Below are 13,475 nucleotides of genomic sequence, written 5' to 3' on the forward strand. Positions count from 1 at the left end.
TACAAAAATCCTGCCTTCAATAAAGTGGAAAAGCAACCACATCTCGCTGGGGTTGGTAGAGGTGCTGGCATGCCTGCGCGGAAGCCAGCTGCTGCACACATGCTCTGGGAAAGCCTCATCCTGCAGCAGGGAAGCTGACACCGCCTCCGCCGTGCTCACTGGTAGTAGATGCTGAAAGCGTGGAGGATGTACAGGAAGGTCGTGATGAAGGCAAAGAACTGCAGGACAGAAAGGGCAAAAGCTGGGGTCAGCAGGGCTCCCTGCAGGGTGTAACTCCATCATCTCACAGTGCTCTCGACCTTGGGAAACCTCCAAGCCTAGAGCTCTTTCCAAACTCAAAAAAGAGGCAAAGCCCCCAACTTTCCCGGAGGAGGCAGCTGTGCAAAGCTGTCCTGAGCTGCTGAACCCCCAAGAAGCCTGTGCCAGCTGCACAACGTGATGGAGAAAAGAAGCCGAAGCTCTAACCACCGTCTGACACTGCTGGGCTGGATGGGTGTGGGTTGGAGCACCTCTGCCACAGCTGTAGTGTTTGCTCCTGCTTCTCCCTGTGGGAGCTGCAGGTGCTAAGGCCCGCCCGGGTTGTTCTCGACTGACTCACCGATGCCGCGCAGTTGAGCTGGTAGTAGTAGAGCGGTGATTTATTGTCGAACTCAGACTCGATTGTTGCATTGGCTTGCAAGACAGCAGCACTCATGTATAGAATGGCTGTGGCACCGTGGTACAAACTATCCTGCAAAACAAGGGAGTGATGGGGATCAAAAACTGCTCGGCCTTGTCTGTCTCTCTCCTGCCCTGAGGATAGGAGATGCCACCATCCATCCTCTGCACACAGGAGTGCACAAAGGGGACAGGCACACCTGGGCAGAGACTGGAACCAGGCATTGCCTGGGCACTCTGCAGCACACCGAACCTCCTGATGGCAACTAAGGGACCCCATTTCCCAGTGGGAAGCACAGGGCCCAACCCCAGGCCCGTGTTCACGGGGACGAAGGTGGGACTATCACATCCCGATCTCTTCCCTTTCACCCTGCCATTGAAAAGGGGTTGTGTTCAACCACAAGCCACACGTAGCAGTGGCACAGCAAAACCTCCTCCAGGCGTTTCCAGTAAAGGCCTGGCCATGTCCCCAGGGAGGAAAGGAGGAAAGGGATGTTTGTTTGCAATGGGCTGGCCAACTCATTGCCAGCTGCTGTTACCAGCTGCTGCTGCCCACACCATCGGCCCCTTTCTGAGCCCATCCTTACCAGCACTTTCCAGTTGTTGCTGTTTCTGTGAAAGCCAAAGATGTAACTTAGGAGGAGCAGCAGGGAGATGAGGCAGGAGGTGAGGGATACATACATCACCCATCCCTGCTGCAGCGGGAGAGAGACGGAGGTAGCAGCAACAAGGATCCAGACCCAGGTCCCGCAGAGCTGCCAGGGAGAAGCAAAGGCACCTTCCATGAGCACGCGATGGGGAAAGTCCCTTCTCCTCCCTGGATCCCGCCTCGTCTCCCTCCTTCCCTCCCAGGCTGGCCCCAGGAAGCCCTTCATCTTTGGGCGGTGCAGCTGCTATGCAGGGCATCCTTGGGCTGGCAGCAGCACCGCCAGCTGGCACAAGTTTTCCCTGAATGCTCTTGGGAAATGCCTCAAAACTTTTCTTGTAAAACGGAAAGAACTGCTGCTGTGTTCGACACGAGGAAAAACCGCACCCTGAGGGCTTTGGCAAAGAAGCCAGAAAGCATGCGTTTATCTCGGAAACGTGAACCACCAATGTCAGCCCAGCCCCACCCGCACATTAATAACCTGCCTGAAATCACAGCACGAGGAAGTCATCTCCGAGCTTCACGTACCAGCCCAGACTGAGTCGCTTGCTCTGGATCCACCTCAAGTATTTACTATGCAGAAACAGCTCACAGGGCTATCTGGCTCTGCTCCCCCTGCCCTATGCCACACCAGCTCTGGTGGATAAAACTCCTGCTTTGCACTGACTGCGCCCACGAGGTGTGAGTGGTGTGTGCTGCCAGCACCGGGGCTGCGGCTACCAGCTACTGTGCCGTATGTCAAAGTACAGGAGCAGCTATTGCAGCCACTCGCACCGCCTGCCCTCTGGACTCAGACGCAGTGCAAAAATGTATGGAATTTTACAGTTTCCAGGCAGGTCGGCTTCTTGTAAAGTCTAAATATGAAAAGCAAAACTCCCTTCATTTTAAGCAATTTCCAATTTCTCTTTGCTAAGTAGAGCTGCTTCCGTTCCCAAGGCAGGCAGCGCTCTTCAGCCCTTCCTAGCCCTACGGCAGCTGGCAGCCCCCTGCACAGGCTCCATGTGGTGCTGGAGCTTATCTGGTCCTCAAGCTGTCCCAAGAACAATTTAACCACAAAGACCAGCTCTGCGTGGCCAGTATAAGCTAACGGAAATGAAATTATTTCTCATGAAGGCTCTTTTCACGATCCTCCTGAGGGCTACCCCCAGATTTCTAAGCCCAGGACTCCCCAGAGCCGGGCATTACAGCGCGGCAAGGCTCGGCATACTCACTATCTCCGGTAGGATGAAGGCATAGGGAACGGTTTTGAAGATGGCTGGTCCGGAGGGCACGGTGGGCTGCGTGGTGGCTGCAGGGGGACACGCCGATGCCATCGCTCCTTAGCTGAGGCCACTCCGCTCGGCTCGCATGTGTCTGCTCCGCGCCGCTCCCCAGCGGGGTTTTAACCGGCACACCCGCAGGGACGTAATCGCAGAGACCAGCCCAGGCTGGCACCACGCTGCTTCCTCCAGCTGAAGGAGTCCTCAGCAACCCCCTGGTTCTCTCATAACACACTCTGCTGCCAGCAAAGTGACGGGATGGGCTCACAGCCTGGCTAGCACTGCCACTGGCAGTAGCATACAGTTAGTTCAGCGTCTTTAATGGGAGAAGAAAAAAATCCCACACCACACCAGCGCAGAAGTTTCCTGCAATCCGATTTTGTCCTTGGCACTTGTTCAAGTGTGAAATATTTTTGTTTCCGCTCTTGCCTCCTCCCCTTTTTGCTCAGGTTTCTGCTACTTGTTCACGTAAGAATCCCCCACACCCATGGGATGCGTCCAGCCCTCGAACACTTACAGCCCGCCACAGCCTTGGCAAACATTTCTTACAGACAGCTCAATGCACCAGTAAAAGACGGAAGAGTTTGTCCATCTGCTCTTAAGTGTCCAGAAAGGTCAGAAGGACAGCAACCAGGCCAGCTTTAATTTCCACCTCCTGGCAGATGCGCTTTGGATTCAATGAATGCACTATTCTTTCTGCCTCACCCACTCAAGAAGTCTAGGAAATAACTGGAGGAATAAAAAGCCGAAAGTGGTCTCTCTGCCTCCTGTGCTAGAGTGGACAGAAAGACCCCGCTAACTCAGGCAACTCTGCAGCAAGAGGAGGGAGATCCTAGTAAGATACCACATGTCTGTTAGAAGAGCCAAGTTATGCCCTAGGAATTTGGCCTCTCTGCTAGGCTCCTGAACAAGGCAGAAGAAAACCAAATCCATGATGTTTCTGATCATCTGAGCCCATCGTAGGCCAGGGGGTTGCACTTTGCAGGATTTCTGAAGGCTCCAGTTTACAAAAGCTGCCAGCGACGACGGCTGGCCTCATGTTCCACACAGCATGCTTCAAACTTTGAAAGGCCTTGTTTTAAAGCATTTCACACCACACAAAACTAGCGACTGCTTTGGATTTAAATCCAAGTGTACTTGGTGCTGCCCACCTCACTCAGGCACCGTGGCAATGTACCCATCACCACAAACAAAGCATCCAGACATTGAGGCACTGCAGCACAAAGAGAAATCAGATTAATGACTCTGTGCCAGGAGTGAGCAGCACTCAGTAAGGACCGTGGTTACAAACCGCTCAGGAAAAAGAAACTTGAACATCCTGATGGGTGTGAGACATACCCTGCAGCTCACCAGCCTGCACACAGTGAGCTAACCTATGCTATAGTCATGCATATGGGAAACGCAGCATTCCCTGAATTCTCACCACCTTTTATTTGTACTAGGTGGGGTCAAGCACATTCCTGTGAATAACCCAACCTTTTCCTGAGTGAGAACGGAAAACAGTAAAAAGTGCTAAATAAAGAGCAACCTGCAGCCTGCTGATTGGACAAGAGGTGACTTTTTTCCTGACCTTGTTCAGCAGCATTCTTAAAGATCATTGCTGTTTTTCTTGCCTGTGCCAGTCCACTTGGGTGCTCTAACAGGGTCTTTTGCTCATCTTGATCAAAACAAAATTGGAAATTATTGGCAGCTGCAGGAGAGGAGTAACATGCTGCCTCAGCATTTGCTAGGCTTCAGCACAAAACAACCATGGCTACCACAGGTACACGTACCAACAGACAACCATAGCCTCGTCTGACATTGCAAAGGGGAAAATATAAAATACAATTCTCATTAGTTGAAACAATAAAATTATACTAGACTGTCTCAAAATGTTACTGTTAAATGTGCTAAAATATTTCGTAAAACCCAGATAGTACACAATTTTCCTTTGGTATGAATTCATCTATATTGTTACCCCATAATCCATTCATGCTACAGGATTGTTTTCCCTCGTTTCTCCTAAGAAATCATAGGCCAGCTCTGAGATATCAAAGGCTTTGTGGGTATTTTCTGATGACAGCAGGGACTGGAGTGCACCATCATTCTCTCGGCTCTTTCTCAAGAAGTCAGCGATCACCCTCCAGCGAAAGGCTTCAGATTCCTCCTCAGCCCACTTGTAGCTGGGGAGGAAAGTGGACTGGAGGAGAGGGAAGACAGAGTCGTGGTACACCAGGACAAACAGAGACTTCAGAAATTCTCGATCTCTCTGTGAAGAAGAAAATATTTGAAAGCATTTCCATGAAAATGTGCAGCACTGTCAAGCACTTCTTAAGGAGTATTCTACAAAGGAAAAACAAACCCAAACCACTCAACTAGCCCTCAGTTCGCAGGTTAACAACAGGAGGAGACCTGACCTTAAACATGGACCTCAAACTCAGCACCAGAACTACACTGCATAAACCATAGATCAGCAGATCTGCTCTCCTACCCACCTACTCTTCCCAGCGACAAAAAGCAGTGATATGCAGCCAAACCTGCAGATGCTGCCACATCTGAGCAGAGGACACTTGTGATGCTTATCTTGCCAGTCACAACAGCTTTCACACACCCCCCTGGGGTTTCTCTGCTTTTCTGCAGAGAAAGTCTGAACAAGTCACCCAAAAGCATCATGAGCTTCACAGGACACAAAGATTCCCCTCACCATCCTCCTACCTGATTTTCAGATAAAATCTCTCACTGCAGTCTGCCTGCGGCAGCATTACTCTGTAGTCTGATACATTAAAAAACATATCTTGAAGATAAATTTCTTTTCAACTTACTACAACCCTTCTCCCCCTCCACCCTGGTGACCTATGCTGAAGCAGCCTGAACTACCAGATTTGCTCTTGGCCCTACCTGTGATCTTGTAAAAGATGGTTAATTTAGGTTGGGTGAATAGAGGAAACAGCACACCAGAAAGTCTAAATAAAAAGAGCTAATGCCACTCTTTTATTAATATCTAAGCATTTAATATTTTAATATTAATTCAACTAGTCCTAATGACAGCTCCCTCATACTCCCTGGTTACATTTGTAGTCACACCCGTTTGAAATAAAAGTCATTTTGTTAGAGACAGTGGAAACCCTTAGACCTCTGATACACCAAACACCTCAAAACCTCCCCGATTTTGAAATCATTTTGGTTCAAGTCTTCACAAAACTAGAAGATATCTTTGCACTTTCTCACTGCTTTGCATGAAGTGGCTTGTACTGCCAATATTACCACAAAACAGTCACCTTATGGGGGTATTCATATTTCTTCCCCAAAACACCAGTGTATGAAGGCTTTCCCCTAGAGTACACGACGGGACAGTTTGCTAGGGCCCCTGGGGGAGCAAACGCATTCTCCCCGCCTTGGAGGCCCAAGCCCCACTCATTTCTCTAGTGCCTTAGGCAGAGAGCTGCAACAATCCCATGCTTCTCGCAGCACGCAGGAGGCAGGGCCATTCTGCAGGTGCTGTTATTTCACATTTTGAGAGGACATTCTCTGTGTGGAGAGAATTATATTTTGACATGTAAAGGCCTGTTTGCAAAACCTAGGGTCTAAGAATCAGCCTGGTCAATTAGCAAGTACTGAAAGATCCTGACCACTTCAAACAAGCAAGATTTGTATGCCTCATTTTCCAAACACACCAGAAGACACCCTTCCATGCAAGGAAGACAAACACAGAGCACAGCCTCCTGGAAAACTCACTGACCACTGAAGCTCTGCCAGGAACGCCAGCAATATGACTGGCATCGGCACCTCTTTGCTACCCCTGGGAAGATGAACAATTCACATCTCAGCAAAGGATTTAGCAGCTGAATGTCATAAAAGCATACAAGAAGAAGTAAGAATTAGCTGTCGTGCCAGGCAGCAATCCTGCCATGGGAGTGGCACATGACAAATCAGGTAAAACTGGATGGTTCTGGGATACTGAGGAGTTATTAATTCTCTGAGCAGATCAGCTTACATTTTGGATGAATGGTCTTGAAAAAGCTGCTCTGATTCAATGGCGGTTTGTTTTGTTTGCATAAATGGAGAGATCTCTTTGCGTATCTATTTATTCAGTAGCACCCGCGACGAATGAAATAACCTTATGTTGCTCCCAAGAAGCAAAGTGCCTGGGATCGACACCCAGCACCTTGCTCATTCAGTTATCTATAGCTTCTCTCTGTAGGGAGGACAGGAGACAGCACAAGACACAGCTAAGCCTGGTGACATGGCCTGTTCAGTTTGTCTGCAGAGCTGTCTACATGCCAAAATGGGAGACTACTGACATCAGGAGACTGCAGAATTTGGAAGAGGACTGGATGGAGCTCAGAGGTTGGAGGAGGAAAGACTGTTTTGCAGACAAACGCAGCCCCTTTTATACCAGTGGCAAGTTTTCACCAGCCCAGTGTTGCAAGCACATCATGAGAGAGAGCCACATTGGGGTACAAACCTACCACATCATCCCCATTAACAACTGTATAAAAACACTGAGAATAAAAGTTTTAAGTTAATTTCATAGTCCTCCTAGTTTGCTGTTGCAAATATAGTAAGAAATGTTTATTTAGCATATCTACATTTTCTAAATTTATGGTGAGAGGAACAGTTAACTAGCAATAACACTGAAATAAAACTAGCTTGAATTAGATCTAATATATGCCAAGAAAAAGCAGTAATTTGTTACCTTCTCTGATCTCTTCAGATTTCTTTCTCTATCTGCCCAAGCACTCTGAAACAAAATAAAAAATATACAATATATAAAATCTGACTGAGATTGCAGAGATCTAGAGAAGTTCCATTGTTACCTGCAGAAATCTCTTACTGCATCTCCACAGGAGTTTAAGCCCCTCTTGCAGTCCTGCTTTCCTTATATTCCCCATTCCTCCCTGGTGCTAGTTTAGTTAATTTAAGCAAACAGCCATTCCACTAAATTTTACAAATGCAAGGACTTTCAATTATTTTTTGAATGAAAATATGAGATTTTCAATTATCAGAGCCATTTAAACAAAATCAAGAGATCCACTTCACAGAAAAATCAATCACAGCTGAGGTTGATTCCTTCCACCCTACAAGCATGGGAAAACACAGCACAACCCCAAAGACTGACAAGTTTCAACAGCAGTATCCTTTGGGCAGAAATAAATCAGCTGTTGTTGTCTGCCTGAAAGGGACTGCCCTGTACGTAAGTGAGCACTGTTCTGCAGCTGCCGGTCGGATCCAAGTCAGCTCCTACCTGTCAGGAAAGCAGCACTGCCATAGGAACGGACAAACATTCAGGCACCTAGTCCATGGGCTCCCTTTTGAATGTGCTCAAGCAGTCTCTTGCAATTTGGAGGGGCTAAGGCACAAGAGATCTTCATGTACTTGAAATTAGTACAGCTTTTCTGCTGTTTGGCTTTTCCATTTATCTTTTCACGGGCTAAATAAAAAAGCTCAAATTTTGCAAACTACCTGGAAATGTAGACACATGGGCTGTAACTGAACACTACGTAGATAACATACCCGCAGTGCGTCCATCAGGTCTGGCTGATCCATGAGTTGAGGGAACGTTGCTAAAATAGGATTACAGATTAAATCTGGAACAGAAAACAAACACATTTAAGGCTAAGGAAGAAACAGGATGGTTCCAAAACAGAAGACCATCTCTGCCTAGGAGCAATCCCCTCCCTGAATATTTCAAAGAGAAAATTAGCTGTCACAGTGCCCTAGAGCAGCAGAGGAGGTAGATGAGCTCTCTAGCAACCTCATTCTCCAACAAGAGCTTTCTACAGCAAACTCCGAAGAGCTGAGACACGGTTAACCAGAGAGAGAAGAGATGCACCAAAAAAACAAGTGCTGGTTTATTAGGAGAAGCCAGCAAGGAAGAGCCCTTACTGATTTAACCCAAGGAGAGATTAAGGTGTGCTTTCCTCATTGCTGCACCTGTCTTTTTTATAAACATCTGAAATTGTGATGCCTGGTTTGGATGTTATGAATAAACACATGTTCATTCTACCTTAATCTGGCTTGTGTTGTGTGTGATCCTGAGATAACTGGATAACAATCGCTTTTTCAGAACAGGGCAGGCATTTTAATTTGCCTATTTTTAAAGAGTTTTAAAAGTTTTTAAATAGGAGCAGCAATTTTCATTTGTTACATCACAGAAAATTGCTACCAGAACAATCTTTGAAATGTAAAGCCTTTAAAACATTTCATACCGAGACAACCCAAACGGAAGCAATTTACTTCCAAGGGAGGTCACCAGCCTGATTTAGTGTCCTACGTTATAAAGATCAAATAATTATAGAGGATCTCAACTGGCCTTGAAACACCATCATTTTCTGTTTCTCAGTGATGAGTTTAATAAATACAGCATAAATTCATTAAAGGGTCTGACTTTCAGATACCGAATATTCAGGGCGTATATTAAAGTTCAGGAAAATCAGGAAGAGAGTTAAGTTCTGAGCATCTTTGAAAGATGAACCTTTAATTCCGATGCCTCAGTATGGTATTGTATTGATTGTAGGTTAAAAAGCTTAGCAAGCACACATGCATAATTCAGTCTGGAGAAGAGACAGAGAAAGCACAAGAAAATTATTTTGCAGTATCAATATAAATTCATCTGTAGTACAGTTAAGAAATATATATTTTTTTCTGTATTTCAAGTGTGATTTTAAAATAAAGACTACAAACTATTACAATTCTGCTGAAGGAAAAATATGGAAGGAATGAGACTTCCAAAATAAGAGCAAGACAGAGTTCTAAAAGCAGAGCTCTTACACTTCTCTCTTCCCACTGCATCAGCCAATAAGTAAATTAACAAATAAAAAGAATAAAAGAGAGTGACTTCACCTCAGTGACAGAAACATCTGCCTAATCCTTCCTATAACACACAAGAACAAACATCCACTAGAAACGAGTGAGTAAACCTGTGAGCATGTCTAATCTCTCATTGCACAGGTGATGAGAAGGAAACATTTCTCTTCCAAACAATTTTACCTTTTCTTTATTTATTAAGACAAAAATAAAATGTCTTTGCCTGTCCACTTGGGCTTTTTGGGGTGAAAGGGCGTTTCGCTGAAGACACTTCATTCATACTTGACAGAAAACAAAAATATTCTTGTGGTTTCTGCAGCCTGCTGTGTGAACTGATGCCAAATAAGGCAACGCATTAGGTGTGAGTTGAAATATTACTAGTTTGAAAGGCAAACATACCGAGAGGGGTATTAACAGCAAGAAACTATTTTCTTTTACTAACAGGGACAACAGCTTTCAACTTGCTCCCACAGCACCTGCAGACTGAAAGCTTAAAACACTGAAATCCTCTACGGAGGAAGCGTGACTTCCCAACCATGCAGGACAGGTGGTCAACCCCAGCACTAGCAGGTAACAACATCTGAAGAGTACCCCATATCAACGAGAGTTGCTCCTGCAGACCCCTGCTTAATCCTACAAAAGGAAGATTCTGGATAGAGCAATTCTCTTTGAGAGACCGATCTTACTACTGAGCTCATCCCTACAACACCAGTGCAATTCTTACCTGCACTTTGCATGTTTATTCTGTCTTTCAGGAGTGCATCACTAAGTATTTGTCGATAAAATATCAAGAGATGGATGTAGCACATACTGCCAATTAATGTTTCTGGTAGCAAACTATTGGGAAAAATAAAAAAACACACAGTTGAGATTTTTATTCAAAACTGCTCCAGCAAAGCACTGTTCTCCAAAACTTGAGAATGATGACAGGTTTGTGGGGACACCTGTATTAGCTCATATTGGTGTCTCCACAAATCTATTAACTTCTGAGGGCATACATTGATGCAGCTGTAACAGCCAGACTCCTGCTGTTGCTATTTTTAATTTTATCTAGTTTAAAGCTTTTTGCTTGTTTTCAACAGAATATTCTAAGCCTCAAACAGAGATCAAATGTAATATGCAGCTGACACAACCCTCATATTTTCTATAGCCAGTATTCCAGGGAAGGGGAACACTTCAGACCTCTGAGATCATTCTAGGCTGAACTGTGTTTTGATTTTACAGCAGCACATAAATATACTTACTTCAGGATGTCTTTTGACTGCGTGCTTAATGACCTCAGTTTTACTAGAAGCACAGGCTGCTTCTTGAGTGTTATAAGCTGTTGAAGAACACTACTGCCTGCTTAAGAAACAAACACCCAGGATGAAATTAGTCATTTTGAAAGAACATTAATAACTGTATTACAAGAATGAACATTTAAATATGGTAAAAGATGTTTTTTTTTTTTTCTGAAACTGTAATGGTTTAAGGATTGTCTAAAACTCAGGAGGAATTGAATGCCTGATTTTTTTTCTTTATTTTCCACCTGTATCAACATTTGGTCTAACTAAAACTACCTGGGACTAAGGAGTCCCACTTGCTCTCCACTTGCTTGCTCAAACTCCTCTCTGCAACTGTCACCTCTTCAGGCAAGCTGTTTATCTGTTTTTGCTGAGCTCTTTCCACCTGGCTCAATTCCCTGCTGTAGTTCACAGCATCACCTGTAATCCCTGCCCCCCTGCTGTGCCAGGTGCTGTGGGACAGTGACAGACACACCTTGCCCTTGCTACGGAACTCTTTAGACCAATATTACTGCTGAATCTTGTAGCATCACTCCACAGCCAAGAAGTGTTCAGTGCAATTAAAGAAATACCCAAATACATTTATCAGAAATAATCCTCAACTTGCAAACACCGTAAATTACAGAAACATTAGCACCAACAGACAGTTCTAAATCTGAGCAGCCCTAACAATCAACTCTCTCTCATGCAAATCAAGAACACCAAACAACACCAGGCTGTGTTGACTGCATGCTAATAAGAGCCCTGTCTGAGCTCTGCATTTTGTGAATTAGGTATAATACGCATCATTTTATTTATGAAATGTTTAGGAGAAACCAAACCTCTTCTTGATATTGATGGGTCTACCTCAACGCCTCTTTCATAGGGAGTACCACCATTTAATGGCAGCTCATACATCCTGTGAGGGAAGAGCAGCGTGGTTAGAATAAAACAACACATGGATACATGAGACCAACACGACTGCTCTCTGAGAAAGCGAGAAACCTGCTATCTCAAAGAAAAACCTGACACAATGCTTGAGGTTTTGGCTAGTACTTTATGTGAAATGAGTACACCTAAATACTAAGTACCCAAACCTCTAATGATAAATTGGAAGCTTGTATTACATTGGGGAAACTAGCCAATTATTTGAAAAGAAATTAGCAACAACGATTCCTTTCCACATGATTCCAACATTTTTCTTGTATGAAATTTAGCAGCTGCTTCACTGAAATGTTTTTGAGGAACCATGGCTAAAGTATCATGAAAATTTTCAATGCTGAAGAATAATGTAAGCCCAGTTCTGTCAAAATTAAGTCACTGTTGAAGTAAGCATGCAGTTTCACTCTCTAGAGTAGAATTAAAAAGGATGTTATCACCTTCAACTTTTTAAATGTTTTTATTTCATATAATAAGGGTGTTTTCATATAAAAGGGGAGTTATTTAGACTTTTATTTAATTCAGACATTTCTATAGTTTTTAGAGTCCATTGAAGAACATTTTTAAACGCAGGCTAACTTGCAACATTTCAAACTCAAATGTTGAGTCCAGGGAGCACACTTTAGAGGAATGCACATTGGGTGTGGAAGTGGGATCAACATTCGCACTGGAAGACCCAGTACAACCTGCATATTAGACTGGATTACACCTGTCCATATCAATACCTGCCCATACTAAACGCAAACTTTACTCATAGCTTAAAATGTATCTATATACATACATAAATACAGAGAGAGAAAAAAAAAACAAACACATAATAAACTTACTTGGAAGGAACAGGCATTCCATCAGAAGTAAAAAGCTTCTGAAATGCCCAGCCACAGCTTAGCTCTCCTCGTTCACCTGTTGACTAGAAAATAAAAGAGGAAGGTAAACTTGAGCAGCTAAACCAGGATGAGTAACCGATCACAAACAAATATTTAGAATAATCCCATAAAAATTATAAAATGGTAAAAGCCCCAAATTCATGGTAAGCAAACACTGACTATACTACATTTAAGATAAACATATGTATATCAAACATTAGAAAGCTTTATTCCCAGGCACTGGGAAATGGAGCTGACCCTGTGTGCCAACCCATCCATTTCCAGGTATGTCCCAGGTCTGCTGCATGATCCTGAGGGTACCACTGCACCTTCCAGGATCTCAGCTTGAACAAATACAAAGTGAGGGCAGAGACAGTTACTTTCTTTTTAAGTGGTCTGATGGATGAAGCAGAAATAAAACCCAAACCCACAAATAACAGGTAGGAACTTGCACGTACTCCAGCCTTCATGCAACCTTAATCTCTAAACAGAAGCTGACAACCTGACGTCCTGACTACTCGAATTAGCATGCGGAGGGCCATTACGTCTGATTAGGTCTCTGTGAACCGTCACTCACCAGCATGTAGTTCATTGCCAGGACTTGCATGGTCCAGTTTCCTACAGATTCAAAATCTACTTATCCCCTTTTGCAACAATTCTGCATTCCTACTATGCTATCAGCACGTCTTTCTCCCCTCCACATTGCCACAGGGACACTTCTACCCCAGGTTCCTACAGGTGTTAATGAAAGAGAAAATACAGCAAGACCCCTATGGTAAGTTCTCTAAGTTTTCAGATTTCTGTTTTTCAGAATTTTCCCAAGTTCTGCCCACCATTTAATACCCTGCTTGCTAACAATTGTCATTACCACATTTTCCATCTTTCCCTTGATTTACTTGACTGCCAAAGCTTATCTGAGCAAGACGGTGACAGTAATGAAAAAGGCAGCAAGACTTGAGTCAATCCTGTAGACAAAGCAGCTAAAATCTTTCAGAACAGGAGCTCTTCCAAAAAGCCACCGTTTCCTCCAAATACTAGTGTTTCTTATCCCTCTTTTTAT

At 44.4% G+C, this 13,475-nt stretch overlaps 2 protein-coding genes across 8 annotated transcripts in view; both read right to left on the bottom strand.

Moving 5' to 3' along the window:
* LOC308192117 (MAL-like protein) lies at positions 1–4,499 on the bottom strand. Its single transcript, XM_080585336.1, has 4 exons — positions 2,515–4,499; positions 1,245–1,412; positions 599–730; positions 1–218 (listed from the first exon to the last, which is right to left on the bottom strand). The coding sequence occupies exons 1-4, from the start codon at positions 2,614–2,616 to the stop codon at positions 156–158; spliced, it is 465 nt and encodes a 154-aa protein (XP_080441462.1). The 5' UTR covers positions 2,617–4,499; the 3' UTR covers positions 1–155.
* NPHP1 (nephrocystin 1) overlaps positions 4,437–13,475 on the bottom strand; it is an 18,399-nt gene continuing 9,360 nt past the window's right edge. For 6 of the 7 annotated variants that reach the window (XM_080585335.1, XM_080585334.1, XM_080585331.1 and 3 more), the window contains 7 exons: positions 12,377–12,459; positions 11,453–11,529; positions 10,593–10,692; positions 10,073–10,185; positions 8,056–8,129; positions 7,238–7,282; positions 4,437–4,810 (listed from right to left, as the gene is read on the bottom strand). In XM_080585335.1, coding sequence (XP_080441461.1) covers positions 4,532–4,810; positions 7,238–7,282; positions 8,056–8,129; positions 10,073–10,185; positions 10,593–10,692; positions 11,453–11,529; positions 12,377–12,459 — 771 coding nt within the window. In that variant the 3' untranslated portion in view covers positions 4,437–4,531. The remainder of the gene's footprint in view (positions 4,811–7,237; positions 7,283–8,055; positions 8,130–10,072; positions 10,186–10,592; positions 10,693–11,452; positions 11,530–12,376; positions 12,460–13,475) is intronic. The other variant, XM_080585330.1, reaches the window with a different exon arrangement.

This window comes from Anser brachyrhynchus (genome assembly GCF_964034855.1).
Source record: "Anser brachyrhynchus genome assembly, chromosome: 3".
Classification (NCBI taxonomy): Eukaryota; Metazoa; Chordata; class Aves; order Anseriformes; family Anatidae; genus Anser; species Anser brachyrhynchus.